Genomic DNA, 21,617 nt, shown 5'->3' on the forward strand with positions numbered 1-21,617 from the left:
ATGGCAGCCAACATTTTAAAACTACAAGCGCTTTTGAGATCTAGTGCTAAAAAGTTCTGGCATAAGCTGAAGGTCAATGCTATATCCAGAAATGATCAACGATTCTCCAGCTTTTTGGAACTAAAAAGATTTTCAAGGAAAAAAAATCTGATAAAAATTATGTGATAAGATCTGGCAGCTAATTCTGGTTTTATGTGCCAACCACAGCTTTGGCCAGATTGCAATGTCAGTCAATATTTTATAAAGTTTACCACTCCCTCTTTCACTGGGCTCTAGGAAATACTGTCAATCCAGATGCAGGTTAGTTATATCCCATCAAATTCAATAGCCTTCTTAACTATCACTCTTCTTCATTTCTTATTTTTCTCTTTCCTCTATATTTTGCAGCTCTTAGCTGGATTTTACTTCTCAACTTAGACTTTAATGCCCTTTTTATATGTCATATTTATGCTTTAAGGAGACATTCCAGGCCACTGCTTTGTATGCCTTGTAATATATACCTACATTCACATTTATGGATGCCATATGCTTGTATCATTTCCAGAACTATTTCAGAATTTCCTTACGTGTAAAATTTAATAAAAAGGATTTGGAGAGTGCTTTTTTCAGGGAAAATAAAAGGAAAAAAAGAAATATCAATTTGAATGGAATTAAGTAGTTCTGAAATAAATGAATGCGGGAGGTCAGTTCTCACCAAAGGTCAGGATCAACAATAGCAGATACCAATAATAAGAGCTTTTGCTCCAATTAACCATCAACTTTCCTGCCTTAATCAAAGACTGAAGGGACCACCTCCAAAGGCAAAAAGGTAATTTGGTCTTAACTGTCTTCTATCCTTAACATTTCATCCTCAACCAGATTGCTCTTAGCTGTACTGATTAATCCCAACTGTGAGTGGAGAGAACAGAGAGAGTGTACAGATTGGTTGTGATGCCTGAATGATAGAAAATCAGTTGAAATTAAATATGGCAGTAATAGACTCATGTAAAGGTCTACTGTTGGGGCTCTAACTTATCATATATAGGTGAGTCACAGAGATAGTAAGGAGAGCTATACATATATGTGTGTATGTATACATATATACACATACATATATATGCAGCTATATCCAACTATACTTGAAAAAAGTATTTCTACTACAATATAGCCAATAAGCATTCACCCAATTATCTACTTGAAGATTATCAATGAGAGAATAGCCACAGTTTCTGTAGAGAGACTATAAAAAGGCTAATATTCAAGAGTAGAACAAAAGAAAAGCTATCTACAGGAGCACAATTCATACATCATGTGTATTAAAGCATTAAAAATATTAGTTATTCATGTCTGTCTAGAAGGAAGGAGAGAACTCAACCTCTTGCTATCAGAAATTATAGAAAGGTTATCCTTAAGGAGCTCATATTGAATGGAATACTAATCTATGTAGATTATGCAGAAAAATAATAGAAAAACTATAACCTATCTCTTCAGATTGCTACAAATATAGACTTCACAGGATACTTTTAAGGATGAGTTGAGTTGGCTAGAATTACACACCAGAAGTTACACTTTATAAACTAACAAGTAACAAATCTCCATACTACATACAAGCTCTAAACTATCTTTGAGAATTTAGCAAATAAACTACATTTGAAATGGAACAGCATATCACATTTTTCCTGACATGATATTGACTCATAAAAATTTTGAAAATATTCTTAATAGATATCACATATTGAATAGTCAAAATCCCCAGATTATATGGAATAAAAAAAATTCAAAGTATAGACATCTGGAAGGAGAAATTAAACCTATGTGGGAACAGGAAAAATACAGGTGAAGATCCCTTCTGCAATTCATTTTACAGATGGGGAAACTGAGGCAAACAGGCAGAACATTCCACTTTAAAGAATATTAGCATAGTGACTTGTTCTCACACTCTCTGAACCTTATCCAAAAAAATAGATGAGATAAATGCTTTCAGTGTGTCTACAGATGAGGAGCCTATATCCCAACCTTTTCCTTCAATTATAAAAGTCAATTATTTCATCTGCACGAGCCATAGCATATCAAAGAGGAAACATAAAGGTACAGTAGTAGAATATTCTGAGGACAATTTTTACTTGAACTCCATCAAATATAAAGTTTAAAATAATGAAAATGATAACAGCAACAGCATTATCAATTATTCATATCCTCAAAAGGCTGCTACCAAGGTAGCATCCACATTCCCCAGGTAGATATATTGTATAAGTATCTGGAATCCTATAAGATAGACTATCTATACCTTATTTCTTTATATTATTAGCCTTTCATGCAATGCCCTGGCATAAAGCACTTAATAATAAATAATTGTTGTTTGCTTACTCATTTCACTAACAAATAAAGGGAAAACCTCAAAATGAAAAAACATATAAATTATTTGATTTTATATTTTCCTCATATGTCATAAGGTTGTTAAGGATGGAACAGACCAGAAACATCAATGTTACTAAGAGTAATGAGAGCCTCAGTCTATCTGAACATAATACTTGGAACATGGGCCCTGAAAAGTATCAGCTTTCAATGATATCCAGGCATTCAAGTGAACTAACAGCCAGAAATTTATAGGTGCTAAAGTTTCACAAAAATATAAATGTCAAACCTGTGGGTATGATCTAAAGCAAGGAAGAATCTGATTTGGCTTATTGATTATGATCATTTGGTATTTGTTAATAGACTGAAACTCTGAAAATTCTGAAAGGAAAGGCACAGATCAAATCAGATGAAATTTCACATTTATGTTATTGATTTCCATGTTCTACATGGACTGGCATCGAGAATCAACTATTAAAGTTATGTCTTCAGAGCCTAAAGGAAAATAGACATTAATATTATTGTTTTCAATTGTTAAAAATGTAAGGCTAATTACTTTCTTTAAAAACTTCCAGAGATGAGTAAAGCTCAAAAATTAGTTCCAAGAATTACTAAGTTTCGTTTCCTGACGTAATTTCTCATTATCCTCTCCCTTACAAAATTCAAAGTATAATATTAATATATATATAATATGCATAATATATAATATTAATATAATAGATAATATAATATAAAATTAAATTATGACATTCAAAGTATAATAAATTACCACTTTAAAGTTTGAATCATAAAAAAAAGAAATATATAAATAAATGCCAGTACAAAAGCAGGTACATTCTCTCTAACTTTGTGGAAATAGTATAATAGGTAAATTGTACTATTAAGGTAAAACAATGTTACCAGGAGCAGAAAGGTCTTGGAAAAACATCCAAAATGGTAGACAAGTGTGTGTTTCCAGGCAGAAAAACAAGTTGCAAAATGAAAATTCTAAAATTGGGCTAATCAGGAATGTTCTAGTTAACTCAACAAACATACATGTGAAAGGCATTTTAAGAGACTCTGTGGAGAGAGTAAAGCCTGTCAGGAAAGTTTTTTTAAGAGGCCCAGTCTCATCTCTAATATGAAAACAATGTAGCAGCATTTTATTGATTTTGATGGGGCAGAGAATGGGAAGAGGAGTGGCTGGGGTCCAGATAAGCATTTAATTTGTGTAGGAAATCCTGAAGAGGAAGTGTCCTTTTTATCAATAATGATCTTCAAGTGTTTAGCAACTTTAAAGTCTCAGATAAGTTTATGGAGAGGGGGATGAGGAGAACTAAAAGTCCTAAAGCTGGGCAATATATTTCCAGCATTATTGTGGAGGGGAAAAAAAAATTGCTAGTGGCAATGCTTTGAGGGAAAAATACTGATTCTTGTATTTCTGGTTCAGAGATTCAAAAAATAGCTAAAAGTTAAAGGTGCCCTAGATTTGTGTGAGTTTCTAGATCTAACTCAACATTTTATATTTCCATATTTAATTTATTTCAAACTAAGTTTCTTTTCTACATATAAATTTTTAAATGGCTGACATTTTGCTTCATATTTTGCTCGATGCAAACTTATGGATCAAACCTCAGTGTAAATGAAAGGAAGAATTTATTAATGAATCCACAGCCTTGAGCCATTTGTACAACAAATACATTTAAGCAGCTTTTCAATAAATGCAGAGCACATAAAAAATATAGGACCAAATACTCACCAGTTTCACTGTTTTCGGTTATAGTTGATGTATATAATTGCTGGCTACAGGAAAACCTTGCATCTTTTTCCTGCATATGGACAACCAAAAGACCAATGGCCGTTCTGCTGGGGATACCTTTATCTGTAGCCTTTACCTGTAGCCAAATAGGGAAGTGTTCTGAGGACAATTGTTTTTGAAGTTGAACCTCTCCCGAGTATTCATCAATATGAAACAAAGCTTGGGTTTCAGCAAAATGAAAAACTACAGCTCCATTGAGACCCAGGTCTGAGTCATAGCTGATCAATGTGGCAATGGTCTGGTTCACAGACATTTTTGAAGAGATAAAAACATCCAAAGGGTTCTGTGCAAAGACAGGACTGTTGTCATTGACATCACCTATATTCACAGTCAGATGAACTGTGGTTTTTCTTGGATTTTGAACACTACAATCACTGGCCACAACCGTAAACACAAACTGGGACCTTGTCTCCCGGTCGAGACCTTGAACAAGTTTCAATGTGCCTGCCATTTTGTCGATGGTAAAGCTACCCAGAGCATCATTGGTTAGGAAGTATTCAACCTGTCCATTGAGACCACCATCTTCATCCACTGCGGTGAGCTCTAGGATCACTGATCCCACTGCAAGGTCTTCTTTCACCCAAGTTTGGTAGTGTGAGGCAGAGAAGGTAGGGCTATGGTCATTATCATCTAATACGATCACTTTTAACTCTGTTATGGAGCTTCTACCCGGGTTACCCAAATCAGAGCATTCAATAGTGAGTGTGAAATTGCTGATGTGCTCCCTATCAAGGCTGCGGGTTGTTGAGAGTTCTCCTGAAGTTTCATTAATGGTGAAATACTGCTCAATATTTCCTCCTATAAAAGTGAAAGGAAGACAAAGGTGAGAATATTAACACATGACAAATATCCTTTTTAAAAAATGGCTTTCCTGGTATGTCAAGCAAGATAAAAAGTAGCTATTAATCTACTTGCTTACAAAATTAGCTATTGTCATTTAGTTTTAAATACCATATTCTAGAGTTTTTATACTTTTTTTCTTTTTATAATGAGAATCTGAGAAATAAGGAGGAGAGATGTAGGCTATCTTAAAGTTATAGAACTATTGTTTAACAAATGAATATAATAGGAAATGTTTTGTTTCTAAATCAGTAAATCTTATTTTAACTTTATCATTGTAATAAATGAGACTTTTGTTTTCCTTGCTGAGAAATGTAAAAAAATTAATTAAAAAGAAGTAAATAGTGCTTGTCTTGTTTTCCCTTCTTTGTTTCCTAATTATATAAATATTATGGGGGGGGGGCAAACCAGGAAAAAATTTAGAACTTTTAACTTGGTCTGGACCTGTGATTAATTGGTGTAGGGAATTCCTGCTATAGAAAAATATTTCTGAGGCATATTAGTAATCCATCTGTAGTTATTATACTTTCTGAGAGTTGCATGAGACCCTGGGAAATTCAGTGGCCGTGCTTAATGTCCAATAGCTAGTATGTGTCAAAGATAGAATTTGAACCTAACTTATCCTTTCTCTATGGCTAGCTTTTCATAGACCAGACCACACTGATTCTCCAGGGTAGGATACCAAGGCATAGTTTTTTGGGGTAACTTTAAAAAAAATAAACTTGCCTATTAATTACAAAAAATAGTTAACTAACCTTCTGTGTATACTATAAGATGATGGAGACTGGGAAAAACTATCAAGTCAGATGGCATAGAACACAAATTCAAAAGAGTTGGAATAAGTATGTTGGAACACACGAGCTAGAACAGTAACAGGTGAAGATAGAGGAGAATTAAAGGAATTTGAGAGGAAGAGATACCTTATTTCAAAGATAAAAGCTATCAGTTAAATCTACACTTCTGATATGGTTGAGGATCCAGAAGACATCTTTAATGTTTAAGTCACTAGATCAAAAGTTGAAGAAATCTATGTCAATGGACAAGTTGATAATTGTATCCTATTTTGCTATAAGAAATAATGAGCAGGTAGATTTCAGGAAAAACCTGTAAAGACTTACATGAACTCATGAAAAGTAAGGTGAACAGAACCAAGAGGATACTGTACATGGTAAAAGCAACATTATACAAGGAATGACTTAACTATTCCCAGAAATACAATGACCCAAGACAATTCTAAAGGTTTTATCAGTAAAAAAGGCTATTCACAATCCAGAGAACAAAATGATTGAGTCTGAATCCAAGTCAAAATATACTAATTTCACTTTGGTTTTAGTGTTGGGTTTTTTTTCCCCTTTTTGATATGTTTCTTCTTTCATAACATGACTATTATGAAAATGTTTTATATGACTGCCATATAAATAACCCATATCAACTTACTTACCATCTTAGGGAGAGCAGAGGTGAGAGATATAGTTTTGAACTCAAAATTTTAAAATGAATATTAAAATTTATCTCTACATTTAATTAGGAAAAATAGAATACTATAGAATTTAAATAGAATACAAATTGAATTTAAAAAAAGAAAGCAAGGATTATTTTTGCTTTTCTCTGCATCTGCAGAGTAATATCTGGCTCAGAGTAGTATCTGGCTCTTAATATGCAGTAATATAATGTTTACTGATTGAGAGAGAGAGAGGGAAAGAGAAAGAGACAGGCAGACAGACAGTGACTTCTTATTTACAGATAAGAATGTTAATTGACTTGTGTCAACTGAGCTAGAATTTGTTTTGTTTTTGCAAGATAATTGAGATTAAGTGATTTACTTGCACAGGGTCACACAGCTAGGAAGTGTAGAATATCTTAGGCTGGATTTGAACTCTGGTAAGCCTGACTTCAGGACCAGTATACAGATAGCACGGCCACTGAATTTCCCAGGGTCTCATGCAACTCTCAAAAAGTATAATAACTACAGATGGATTACTAATATGCCTCAGCTAGAATTTGAACTCAGGCTCTTTAATTCCAAATTTACCAATCCTTCCACCGTATCAAGTACATAACAAATGTGAATGATTAGATTGTCTTGGCAGGTTACTAGGGTAACTATATAACATAATAATAAAGAAGACAATTAGGGTTCAGAGCTCTTAGAAAATGTTATAATTAAAAAGAAGCAAAAAAAGAAAAAAGGATATTCAAATACAAGAGGGCAGAACTCCTACTCTATCCCTTCTCTGGATCTCAACTGTGTGTATTGGAAAATAAGGTGTCTAGACTACATTATTCCTAAGATCCCTGACATCTCTAATATTGAATGAAAATTTATATAAGTTCATGGATGTTTATTAATTGGAAGTTGATTTTTTTTTAAAGAAAGTAGGTGAGTTTTTATTACAAAATCTTGGTTTAGTCAGAATTTCTAGAAAACAGTTATTCTCAAATCCCAACTTTAGATTATGCCATTTTAATACCTCTGTAAGATTTTTTTGTCCCACCAAAAGGGGATCTCCGTGTATTACAAATAGTATTTTCTAGATGCTAAATATCTACTCTTTACTCAATATGTTTTGCTGGATAATTGAGAGTGAGAACTAAGATGAAAAGAAACAACATTCAGAAACTGACAAATGATACCTACTGTGAACTCCACATTTATTCAGAGACCCTTATCTCAGTCCCAAAGGTAGCACAATAAACAGAGTACTAGCTCTGGGCTCAAGAAGACCTGAGTTCTCTGTATATTACTCACAGATATAGGAACTGTTGGATCCATGGAGTGAAATCTTCTTTTTCAGGTTTTAGAAATCAATGGTTAACTTCCTAATTCCATTGTTTTTTCCAAAGGAGCGCAAAAGGTTTATAGAATGCAGAGATAGTTAACTTGAAGATACCCAACAATTCCTAAATATATAAAGTTGTGATTTCTTCATTCTAACCCCAAGATGTTAGGGTATGGGCAATATTGTAATGTCATAGAGAGCTACATAATTCTTCAGGCTAAGATGGGGGTAGTGTGGTAGACTTTGGGTCAAACATTCTGCTACAATGTTTCTGAGCATAGCCTAAATGAGATTAAGAAATATTTTTAAATCAAGAAAAGTAAAAGAAAATAGAAAATCTCAACAAAAAAGAAGAAGACATGACTTCGATTATGGCTTCAGACACTTTGTGGCAACTAAGTGGATCCTGGCAATTTCTCTATGCTTCTGTTTTATCAAAGTGGGATAATAATTGTAAAAAGTTTTTAGCATAATATCTGGAATATAGTAGGTGTTATACAAATGTTATTCTCTTTCTTCCCAAAGGCCAAAATTAAGAAATAGTTCCTCAACACTATACCATGTTGTATAAGTCTGTGCAGAAAATTGCAATATATTGGTTGCCAGTTTGAGGAAACCCCACCTTATAAGTTTCTTCTCTTTTTTTTATAGTATTTTATTTTTCCAAATAAATCCAAAAATAGTTTTCATCATTCACCTTTGAAAAACCTTATGCTCCAAATTATTCTCCCTCTCTCCCCTCTCTCTTTCTCAAGACAGCAAGCAATCTGATATAGGTTAAATATGTGCAATTCTTCTAAACATATTTTCATATTCATCATGTTGTACAAGAAAAATCAGATCAAAAGGGAAAAAACATGAGAAATGAAAAAAAAACAAGCAAACAAATAACAAAAAGGTGAAAATATATGCTTTGATCCATCTTCAGTCTCCATAGTTTCTTCTCTGGATTTTTCAACCCAAAAGTCTATTGGAACTGCTTTGAATCAATGCATTATTGAAAAGAGCCAAGTTTATCACAGTTGATCATCATATAATCTTGTTGTTACTGCATACATGATTCTCTTGGTTCTGTTCACTTCACTTAGCATTAGTTCACGTAAGTCATTCCAGGATTTTCTGAAATCAGCCTGCTCATCATTTCTTATAGAGCAAAATAATATTCCATTACAATCATAATCCATAATTTATTCAGCCATTCCCCCCAACTGATGGGCATCCACTCAGTTCCTTCTTGATAAAGATCTGAACAATGAAGCTTTTAGTCACTCAAAATAATAAAACAACAGAACACAGGGGTAAAACAACAATGACAATCTAGAAAAATAACTATACCGTTTTTGTTAAAGGCAACTTAGTTAAAAGTCCTAGAAAAGTTGGTGACCAATTTCAAAGGGGGGAATGCTAAAACCAAAAGAGCTAAAACCGGAATGTGATGGTGATCATTTTGTGACAACTTGATATAAACATTATCCTACAGACTTCATAAGGAATCATTATTAGTCATGAAACTGGGTCCATCTTGGGAGACATTCTGAAGAAGTCTGCCACTTACCAATTATATGAAACTGCATAGCTCCATTGTTGCCAGTATCCATATCCATAGCTAAAATGGTATAGATGATCTCTGGCTCTTGGTTCTCTGGAACCTGGATTTCAGGATTGGGGATAATGAACTTGGGAGCATGATCATTTTCATCTTTCACATGGCAGAGAATAGTCATGGTACTGGATAACTGAGGGACTCCTTGATCTTTCACCAGTACTAGCAGGAGAGAGAAAAAAGGAAGTTTCACATTAATGAGCTGTGGGTTTTAAATGAGATCTATCCTGTGTACAAATTATTAGGGAAAGGAGAAATGAGAGGAGGTGAGGTAACCATTGTTGGAATTTATTGATGAAACTCTGAACTTGACTATTCTTGATCCAAAACTGGACAGCGAACCAAAGGGTATGTTGCTGTTTTGTTGTTTGTCCTTTGTTCTTCAAGAGGACCAGGACCTCAGGGAGGTGATACCATGACATGCAAGTGAATTGGATTAAAGTGAGGGAAGACTGTGCAAGGTTACCTGCCTCACTTTCCCCTCTAGAGCCATTCTGGTCCAGTGGCAAGATACAGATCAAGACAATTTACTGAGTTATTCAACAGCCATCTTGAGAATAAATTTACTGAGTTATTCAACAACCATTTTGAAAATAAATAAATTCAAAAGGTGGGAGAAAAGGGCAAATAACAAAATTATTAAATTAAACATCAGTGCTTAACTGCATATTCCAGGAATTTAGACAAGTTACCTCTAAGGGTGAAGATCTCCTGAGTCTCTCTGTCGAGTATAGCTGCTGTTACCATCTCTCCAGTGCTGGAATTGATCTTGAATAGGCCAGATACGGCTGTTGGTATGATTTCAAAATGTAGTTGAGAGTTGATTCCTTAAAGAATAATTTTGGTTGGTTGGTTAGTTTCAGGAAGAAAAAGAAGGGAGAGAAAGCACATAAATTATCTTTTTGGAATTCATTAATCTGTTTTCCCATCTTTTTTCCCCATGATCATTTGTTAGAAAATAGGTGCTAAAGAGAGAACAAACAAGAATTCTGGGCAACTTTTAAATAAGGTGAGAAAACTGTTAGTGTTGATCTTGCCAAAGAAAAGACTCATGGGATGAAATATTTGGTTTTTCAAAAGCCTCCTGAGATTTTCTCACAGTAAATGTTTAAGATTTTTTCCCTCTCATAAAAAATGTCTTATGAGTTTGCACTCGACAGTGTATTCCTAATTACTCCATGGAACACCCCTGATTGTGATTTAATGAGACAATAGGAACCTGGCTAGGGGAGCTGTGATTCTCCATGCTGTTTCTGAACTTGGGTGCATATGTTCAGTAATAGCACCCTGTGTCTTCTCAAGAATCAGGAGGTTCACATATGGCGCCATTAATGTGTATGTGTGTGCACGCATGGTGCATACCCACAAAGTGCTTAGCCTTCTGCCTCCTGTGTAGAGTAAGAAATCTGGTTCCACAGTCTTCCCCATTACTGATCCAAAATAATTTTTCCCATATTTTGGTGGTTTCAGTACTCCCCTGAGAGGCATATAACGTCATTTCCATCACTGGTTATAGAGTAAGATCATTCACACCATTAACTTTAATGAATTTAATCCTACATTATACACAAAGGGTAGCAGGCATTCATCTCATACCATTGCATGAGTTTTATTTGCAGCTCGCACACGTTCCATTCAATCACTTTTCTGTGTTCCCCTCTTAACAAACAATCAGCCTTTAAGTGTGACCCAAGACTCAGGCCATGCACCTGGAACTGATGTTAAACCTTAATCAAAGGCTGCAAGAACTTGTCGGGGGGAGAGGAAGGGATGGACATTCCCAATAAAATTTTAATTGCAAATCTCCACCTCATCTGTGGTAAATCATCTTTATTTAATACATAACATTCTAAAATAAAGCTTGAGCTCACTGCAGCTAAACAAATTGTCTTGGAGTTGGAACTTATGGGTTCTTATCAGATTTTTCATTGCAAAGGCTTAGATTTTTAAAGAAAAACTTGAAAACCACATGTCACACACACGTATATATACACATATATATGTACATATATACATATATACATCATCATGCCATATATATGATATATACACACATAAATACATATAATATGTATTATTATACCTTAGAGAGACACAAGGGATAATAAAATAATAACAGTGGATTACATTTCTATAACAGCTTATGTTTAAAATTGTATTGCATTTTAATTTGATTTTCAAAACAAGCATGTGAAGTAAGCAATATAAAAATAAAGGGTAGCATGATGTAGAAGAGAAAGAACTGATTTTTTAGTGGAAAGATCTGAAATTCAAATCTCACTTAGATATTTACTTAATTAGGTTCCCCAGAAAACATTCCTCAGGATCACAAATTTAGTTATGAAAGGATCCTTAGACTTAATCTAATTCCTTTGTTTTGCAGATGAGGTCACTGAGATACAGAGAGGTTAAAGGTATTCACGTGGGTAATTAGAAGGAAATGATCAGTCAGTCAATAAATATTCATTAAACACTTAAGTGTTAGGTGCTATGCTGAGCACTAGACATACATATACAAAAAATGAAAAGCAATGCTCACCTCAAGGAGTTTACAAATTGATGGGAGAAATCAAAACACAAAAGGAAGCTGAAAAGAAAGGGAGGGGAGAGGGAAAGCACCCAGTGTGGTGGTGTGGAGCCAGTTCATGATGGAGTGGTCCCAAGGAATGCAGTCAGGCAGGAAATGAGGAGATGGCTGGTCTGAGCACCCTCCTTAAAATGCAAGTTTGGGGAGCAGCTCTTTGCCCTGTCCTCCAATCAAATATGAATTATTCATTTCATTATTATTCCCATCTTAAAGGTGAGAAAAATGAGACCTATTTGAGTGACTTAATTAATAAGTGGCAAAGAATGAACTCAGACTAATGTTTCTGACTCCAAGAATCCTATACTAGAGGAAATCCACAAATTATCTTGACTTTTGTCTTGTCACTGGACTTTGATTGTTCTGAAAGACAAAGTGAGTTTGAAGACTTTGTTCAATACTGACTTACTTACATCCAACACACACACACACACACACACACACACACACACACACACAGAGACATATCCTGGAGTAATCCCTTATAACAAAGAATCAAAAAAAAAATTCTTTAGAACAGACAAATTCAGCCAAACTAATATAAACCAAGTCTGGTATTATATGCATAACAGTTTTTTAATAGATTAAGATATTCATTCTTTCCTATTCTGTTTTTATCTCCATTTTTTGCTTTGTTTTGTTTTTCTTTTTAAAACTTTTTATTTTCAAAACTTATGCATGGATAATTTTTCAACATTGACCCTTGCATAGCCTTCACTTTTCTCTAATATGGTTACCCTAGAAGAGACTTTTTTAAAATAATAAGAAACAGAAAACAAGTTCCACAATGTTTAAAAAATACATAAGAAAGAACAAACTTCACATTCTCCTCAACACTTCAGACCTCTTCTCTTTTAGGATTTCTAAGTCTGTTACCTAACCTCCAAACCATATATACATCATAAAGCCATAAGACATATTTATCGTCATCCTTTCCTCCTAAATAATCTCTTCTGTGTTTTTGTGACACTTTTGTCTTTGTCCTATTTATCTGAATGCCCTAAGTTCCCTTGAGTGGTTCATCAGCCATGTCACATTTAATAATATATGAATGTATCCCATTATGCTGTCCAGGGCTATTTTCCTCCAAACTCTCTTATTTGGTGATATAGTCAGCTTCCATTGGTCTAATTATCATTCTTTATATAAATCACTCCCACATCTATTCATCTATCTATCTATCTGCCTATCTATTTATCCATTTTCATTCTTGTCTGGTATGGCCAAATACCTTTGAACATCTCAAACTCGACACATGAAAAACTAAAATCATCTTCCAAACTTTCCTGTCACTGCCTAGTGTAACATTAGCCTTTTAGTTAATCAGAATTTTTCTTTAATGTTATACTCACCTCTCACTGTCCTACATATCCAGTTAGTTGCCAAGTCTGGTCATTTCTATCTCTACATCACCTTTTGGATGTATTCACCCCTCCACTATCCTGACAAAACCACCACTTTTGTTTAGATCCTTATTACTTGGAGCTTGGAATATTGCTATACCTTCCTAACTTAGTTTCCCTGCTTCTGCTCACTCCCATCCATCCTTCAAACAACTATCAACAAAGTTTCCCTAAAGTACAAATCTGATCACGTCATAGGCCTATTCAATCAACTTCAAGAATATCCTATTATCTCTATAATCAAATATAAAATCCTCCATATGGCATTTAAGAATCTTCACAACGTTTCCCCTCTTATTTGTGCAGAATTCTTACACATTATTCCTCTTCATGCACTAGACTGGCCCTTCTTCTTGTTCCCTCTTACCTTTGATCCACCAATCTCTTGCATTTATATCTTTGTATCTGCTACCTCCCGTGCCTGGAAGGTATTCCTTCCTAACTTCCACTCTCTTCTGATTACTTGGTTTCTTTCAAGAATACACTAAATCTTTCCTGATCCCACCTTATTAGAGCTCTCACTCCCCTATCTACCTTGTATTTGCACTATATATATTCTATTAGAAGCTTTTATTTGCCTCCCCCCTCTAAAATGTCACATTATTGAAGTTACTAAAGGCAGATACAATTTCATGTGTGTGTGTATGTGTGTGCATGTAGCTTCAGCACATAGAAGAATACCTGAATTATAGTTTACATAATATAATAATATTACAATATATAAAATATTATATATTATATGATATATATAATATATTGTATATTATTAAATAATACATATAATTATATAAATGATATAATGTATAATATATTATATATAATATATATAGTTGATAGCTTAATCAACTAGTCACTGACTAAAAATATGAATTGATGAATAAATTTGAACATTATGATTTGTTTTAGCAAAGTTTTTTTGAAGGGGAGTGTTTTGAAGTTTCTCAGCTCTCTTTTTTAGATTCACTTGGTTGGTTTTTTTGTTCATTTGTTTTTACCTTCAACTCTGCCATTTCATCATACTAAAAAAAAAAAATCTCTTTTCTGAAGACACATTGTCAGAATTTGAAGCCCCCAAAGCCTTTCTGTCACTTACCCCCACCCCTATCACATCTGTCATCTCCTTCTAAAAGCATAACACTGTTATTCATAACCCAGTCTTCTCCCTTTCTCCTCTGAGGAAAAGAGATGTCTTCTAAGCTCACATTGTTATTTCTTAGGCCCATAAAAATAGTAGCCATTGGAAGGACCACACATCCTGTTGGTGGGAGTCTTGTATAATTACTGCCTGGAAACCTGGCACCAGAAATGGTTTGATCAGTGTGGGATTGCATTTCTAAATTCTAACTTCCAAAATACCTCACATGTTTGTTCTCTTTTTTGCTCTTTATTTTGATCCCCTAGTTTCCTCAAAGTAGTTTTTCCTTCCTTATGCAAATATCAAGAATTATCATTGATTCCACTTGGTCCTCTTCACTTATTCCCTCCTTTTTCCAATTCTTAGAACAACTGGAACTTTTGTTTCCTTGAATAATTTCTCCAGGCACACTCTTTACAGATTTTTTTTAATACCTGCTCCCTTTAAATAGTACAAGCCTAAGGTCTTCTGCATGTGCATGTTCATAGGGGGCTCAGATTGTATATCACTGTTCATCTTTACATGGAGGTTTTTCCCCATTTCTGGAGCGGTGTGGCAGACCATACACACAAACACAGAATATGACAAATATTTGGAATCTAAAAATCACTTAGTCTGACCCGTAAATTTGCAAAAGAGTAATATTGCTGAGGTTGATGGTTACATTGTAGAGTTCTACAAGGCTGCTGAGATCTGCCCCAGACAATTTTGGGCTGCATTTTCAACTCTCTTTTTATGTAGCAAGGAACAAAGGCTCTAGGAGGTTAATTGATTTGCTCAAAGATATATGAGAAATCCAAAGGCAGGATTTAAATCCAGACTCTCTTACTGCAGAGCCAGTGGCCTGGGGTAGTAAGAACATTTAACTTAACTAGTTAGATCAAAGAAATCTATTGGTTGCACAAACAATGATCTCCTCTCCAGGATCATGACATTCTGTAAAACTGTTGGAACTCAAGACTGTTATATTGGCATGAACTATATTGTTATATTGATATTCATTGACATGAACTCATTGAAAAGAAGGAATAATGAATAAAAAGGACAGGAAAATGGGATTCTTGATGATGTAGTTCCTTCTTTACTCTGCTATTCACCTGCATGATCTCTTGAAGACCATGTGCTGTTTGCCTCAGTTTCTCATCTATAACATGAGCTTAAGACCTTATTCATCCTCTTCTATACCATTGAAAATGCAGCTCCAGATTGGCCCAGCAGGTCTAAGCAGCCTTGTAGAATTCTACAGTGTGGCCATCAACCTCCAGCCATTCTCTTTTTCATGGTTTGATCACAATTCTTGAGCCACATGGTTTACTGCTAAATCCTTTGTTTTTTCCTGCATCAAACTGGTATGCATTAACCCATATCCTCCCTTCTCTAAGTTTTCCTTGATCTTCAAAAAATACTTTGCATATTTTAAAGTGATAGGTAAATGTGAGCTATTCAATTATAGACTTTTTCATGACTTTTTTTTAACTTCTTAGAGCTACAGTAATAATTTTGTTTCTTCTTCCTCCATAATACTTCAGTTATCTATTAGAAAAGCTTGTCACCTTGGCTTATTATTTCTTGCCCTCTTACCTTGCCCTTGACTGGACATACTTCTCTCCACGGCTGTTCTTTGATTTTCTTTATTTAGGGTTTCAATTTTTTCACTAGTGTTTTCTCTTCTATATTTAGGTGGTTTTACTAACTCATAATCTGGACATTCCTTCCAGTGGTACAGATTACTACTCCTCTAAACTTATTCATTCTGTGAGGCTCATCCATGCCTTCCTTAAATCTGCCACATCTGCAGTGGTTCTTCTATTATAGGCATCTTTCTAGCTATTTAGACTCCATCCATCTTCCTTCCCTTCCTCTTTTAAATCACATTTTCTTTAGGCTAAGGTCACAAGAGCCCCTCAAAGGCCCAATCCCACTACTGAACAGAGCACAGGAGCATTGATCTGTTCTCTTTATTACCTGAGCTAGTTTGTCCCTTAATAGTCAGCCTAGTAGTTTTCAAACCTCTAGAGTCCACCATACTGGTAATGGACTTAGTGTGGACATCCAATTGGCTTAGCTCACTGACAAATTTTTTTATTGAAAATTTTTATTTTTAAAACATATGCAAGGATAATTTTTGAAAATTGACCTTTTGGTATACTTAGAGAACCCCAGAGATTGTACTAAAAAGCTATTAGAAATAATCTATAACTTTAGCAAAGTTGCAGGTTATAAAATAAATCCCCATAAATCCTCAGCATTTTTATACATCACCAACAAAATCCAACAGCAAGAGATACAAAGAGAAATTCCATTCAGAATAACTGTCGACAGCAAAAAATATTTGGGAATCTATCTACCAAAGGAAAGTCAGGAATTATATGAGCAAAATTACAAAAAACTTTCCACACAAATAAAGTCAGATTTAAACAATTGGAAAAATATTAAGTGCTCCTGGATAGGTTGAGCGAATATAATAAAGATGACAATACTCCCTAAACTAATCTATTTATTTAGTGCTATACCAATCAGACTTCCAAGAAAATATTTTAATGATCTAGAAAAAATAACAACAAAATTCATATGGAATAATAAAAGGTCAAGAATCTCAAAAGAATTAATGAAAAAAAAAATCAAATGAAGGTGGCTTAGCTGTACCTGACCTAAAACTAAATTATAAAGCAGCAGTCACCAAAACCATTTGGTATTGGCTAAGGAATAGATTAGTTGATCAGTGGAACAGGTTAGGTTCACAAGACATAATAGTCAACTATAGCAATCTAGTGTTTGACAAACCCAAAATCCTAACTTTTGGGATAAGAATTCATTATTTGACAAAAACTGTTGGGATAATTGAAAATTAGTATGGCAGAAATTAGGCATGGACCCACACTTAACACCGTATACCAAGATAAGATCAAAATGGGTCCATGATTTAGACATAAAGAACAAGATCATAAATAAATTGGAGGAATATAGGATAGTTTATCTCTCAGACTTGTGGAGGAGGAAGAAATTTGTGACTAAAGATGAACTAGAGACCATTATTGATCATAAAATAGAAAATTTTGATTACATCAAATTAAAAAGCCTTTGAACAAACAAAACTAATGCAAACAAGATTAGAAGGGAAGCAACAAATTGGGAAAACATCTTCATAGTTAAAAGTTCTAATAAAGGCCTCATTTCCAAAATATATAGAGAACTGACTCTAATTTATAAGAAACCAAGCCATTCTCCAATTGACAAATGGTCAAAGGATATGAACAGACAATTTTCAAATGATGAAATTGAAATTATTTCCACTCATATGAAAGTGTTCCAAATCATTATTAATCAGAGAAACGCAAATTAAGACAACTCTGAGATATCACTACACACCTGTCAGATTGGCTAAGATGACAGGAAAAAATAATGATGATTGTTGGAGGGGATGCAGGAAAACTGGGACACTGATACATTATTGGTGGAGTTGTGAACGAATCCAACCATTCTGGAGAGCAATCTGGAATTATGCCCAAAAAGTTATCAAACTGTGCATACCCTTTGATCCAGCAGTGTTACTACTGGGCTTTTACCCCAAGGAGATACTAAAGAAGGGAAAGGGACCAGTATGTGCCAAAATGTTTGTGGCAGCCCTGTTTGTAGTGGCCAGAAGCTGGAAAATGAATGGATGCCCATCAATTGGAGAATGGTTGGGTAAATTGTGGTATATGAATGTTATGGAATATTATTGTTCTGTAAGAAATGACCAGCAGGATGAATACAGAGAGGCTTGGAGAGAATTACATGAACTGATGCTAAGTGAAATGAGCAGAACCAAGAGATCATTATATACATCAACAATGATACTGTATGAAGATATAATCTGATGGAAATGGATTTCTTTGACAAAGAGACCTAATTCAGTTTCAATTGATCAGTGATGGACAGAAGCAGCTACACCCAAAGAAAAAAACACTGGGAAATGAATGTAAACTGTTTGCATTTTTGTTTTTCTTCCCGGGTTATTTTTACCTTCTGAATCCAATTCTCCCTGTGCAACAAGAAAACTGTTTGGATCTGCACACATACATTGTATCTAGGATATACTAGGACATATTCAACATATATAGGACTGCTTGCCATCTAGGGGAGGGGGTGGAGGGTAGGAGGGAAAAATCGGAACAGAAGTGAGTGCAAGGGATAATGTTGTAAAAAAATTACCCTGACATGGGTTCTGTCAATAAAAAGTTACTATAATTAAAAAAAAAAAGAAAGAAAATTGACCCTTGCAAAACCTTGTATTCCAAATGCCCCTCCTTCCCAAACCCTCCCCCAGATGGCAAGCAATCCAATCTATATTAAGCATGGTAAAAATATATACAAATCCAATATAGGCATTTGTATTTATACAATTATCTTGCCCAAGAAAAATCAGATCAAAAAGGGAAAAAAATGAGAAAGAAAATAAGATCCAAGCAAACAAGAACAAAAAGAATGAAAATGCTATGTTGTTATGCACACTCAGTTCCCACAGACCTCTCTCAATGTAGATGGCTCTCATCATCATGAGATCATTGGAATTGGTCTGAATCATGTCATTGTTGAGAAGAGCCAAATCCATTAGAATTGATCATCATATAATCTTACTGTTGCCATGTACAATGATCTCCTGATTCTGCTTATTTCACTTAGCATCAGTTCATGTAAGTCTCTCCAGGCCTCTCTTAAATCATCCTGATGATCATTTCTTATATAACAATAATATTCCATAACATTCATATACCACAATTTATTCAGCCATTCTCCAGTTGATGGACATCCACTCAGTTTCCAGTTTCTAGCCACTACAAAGAGGGCTGCCACAAACATTTTTGCACATGTGGGTCCCTTTCCCTCCTTTAAGATTTCTTTGGGATATAAGCCCAGTAGAAACACTGCTGGATCAAAGGGTATGCACAGTTGGATAACCTTTTGAACATTCACTGCCAAATTCTTGAGCTCAAGATATCCATCTGCTTCAACCTTCACGGTAGAAGGGATCACGGGCATGTGACACCACACCCCAGTTTTAGCCCTCTTAATATTTAATCAACTCCAATGCAATTCACAGGTTTTATTCTTATTACCTGCCCATCTCAATTTTTGGTCACCCATCACATTTGTAACTTTTATACTTCTACTTGCACTCATTTTTCATTTTTAATAACCTCTTTTCTACTTCCACCCAATATACATTGCTTTATTGTCTTGCACACAGTCCATCACTTTTAATATCGTTTTCTACTTATAGCCATTATATTTTGCTTCATTGACTTATAATTGATTCTTCTAGAAACTATTATATTCAACAACATGAAAGTCATCAGAAAAATACTAGTTTTCAAAGAGTGGGTTTTTGTTTCAAGGAGAAACAGTGAAAGTCAGTGAAAGTGCTGTATAATTTCTTCAATGAATTTTTTCATCATTTATCATTAAATCTAGACAAAACTTAATGTAAATCTTTTTTTGTTCAGTCATTTTCTCTTATGGCGGATTCTTCAGGACCCCATCTGGGACATTCTTGGCAAAGACACCGGGGTAGTTGGCCATTTTGTTCTCCAGCTCATTTTACAGATGAGGATACTGAGACAAACAGGGTTAAGTAATTTGCTCAGGGTCACACACCTGGTATGTGTCTGATTTGAAGTAAGGAAGATGAGTCTTCCTGATTCTAGGTCTGGTGTTCTATCCACTATGCAATCTAATTGCCCCCTAGAGTCAGGACTCAGGTTTAAATCCTGGTTTTTCTTTCACTCACTACCTGTGAGTCACCTTGGGCAAGTGACAAGCCCTCTAGTTCTCAGGTTCTTCATCTAAAATGAGAAGTTTGGACCTGATGACCCCTAAAGTCCATTCTGGATCTCAGTTTATGACCCTCTGATCCTGATATGCATAAAGACACAGGAATAGGAAAATGCAATGCATATACAGAGATTTGGAGACCAGTATGGGTATAATATAGACTACACAAAAGGTAGACTACACAAAATAAGCTTAGAGATCAATGGTGGCATCAGATGAGGGAGGGGGAGAAGAGAAAAAGGAGTCTAAACTTTACTTGGTAGGCAAAAGGGATCCACTAACAGGTTTTTAATAGAGGTCTAAAATAACTTTTGCCATTTCTCCTTCTTTTAAAAATAATTTTCTCATTCTCCATAAATATTTTCTGTCAAGTTGCTGAGCTTTTGATAAACTAATCTTGACCATTATCACTGCACAGTCAAGAAAGTGGAATTTCTTACTTTACCTATCCTGGTTTCTATTCTCCTTTTTTTTTTCTGTTCTCCTAACATCAATCTTATCCCTACAATTTTCTGAATACATTCCATATTGCTAGTGTTTATGTCTAAATAAATCTTAATTTTATATTCTCATAAACCATTACTAAATATTTGAATTTATCAATTACCTTTTGGCTATTTCCATTCCCTCTTGAAGTTCAGTCAAATTTTTCCTTTACTTACCCCATTTAATACTACCTTGTCAATAATAACATAGATACCTCTCCTTATATATTTTTTCCCTGTCACATTTTTTGAGATGGTACTTCATGTTGCCAAACTTGATCTTTTCCCCTTCCCGATTCATATCCATCTAGGATTCATTTATGGTCCCCAACAAATGCTAGTTACCTGACCTATTGGAAGCACAATAAAAACTGTTTTCATTCATGGCAGTAGACATGGCTTGGATTTACAGGGCACTGTGAAAGCTTAAATGTCTAAGAAATGTAAAATTGGCTGGCTAAGGATCTACCCTGATCACTTCTAATTAGTCTACACCAATGGTTCTCAAAAGATGGTCTAGAGAATCCTGGGATCTCTGAAACCCCTTTAGAGGGTCTACAAATTCAAAAATAGTTTTTATTTCCAATATGGTAAATGTCTATAAATATAATCCAGATAACAAAAACTCTTTGGAGAGATCCTCAATAATTTTTAATAGGATAAAGATGCTGAAAACAAAAGTTTGAGAACCACTGGTACATTATCTAGAAATTTTTGTCTTAGTAGCAGAAAACAAGTATTTTGATATCACTGATCTAGTTACACAGATTGGCATCTGATCTGCCAAAGAAATGGTCCTTGAGCTCATAGAAGCATAAGAGAGAGGTCATATAATAGATAT

General features: G+C 34.6%; 1 protein-coding gene across 1 annotated transcript in view; it reads right to left on the reverse strand.

The window, feature by feature from the left end:
- The window catches only part of DCHS2 (dachsous cadherin-related 2), a 316,790-nt gene that overhangs the window by 46,680 nt on the left and 248,493 nt on the right, over positions 1-21,617 (reverse strand). Inside the window, exons 11-13 of the mRNA XM_031942473.1 lie at positions 10,048-10,182; positions 9,308-9,517; positions 4,073-4,930 (exon numbers count right to left, since the gene is read on the reverse strand). Of these exons, the coding sequence (XP_031798333.1) occupies positions 4,073-4,930; positions 9,308-9,517; positions 10,048-10,182 (1,203 nt within the window). The remainder of the gene's footprint in view (positions 1-4,072; positions 4,931-9,307; positions 9,518-10,047; positions 10,183-21,617) is intronic.

Source organism: Sarcophilus harrisii, chromosome 6 (genome assembly GCF_902635505.1).
Source record: "Sarcophilus harrisii chromosome 6, mSarHar1.11, whole genome shotgun sequence".
NCBI lineage: Eukaryota > Metazoa > Chordata > Mammalia > Dasyuromorphia > Dasyuridae > Sarcophilus > Sarcophilus harrisii.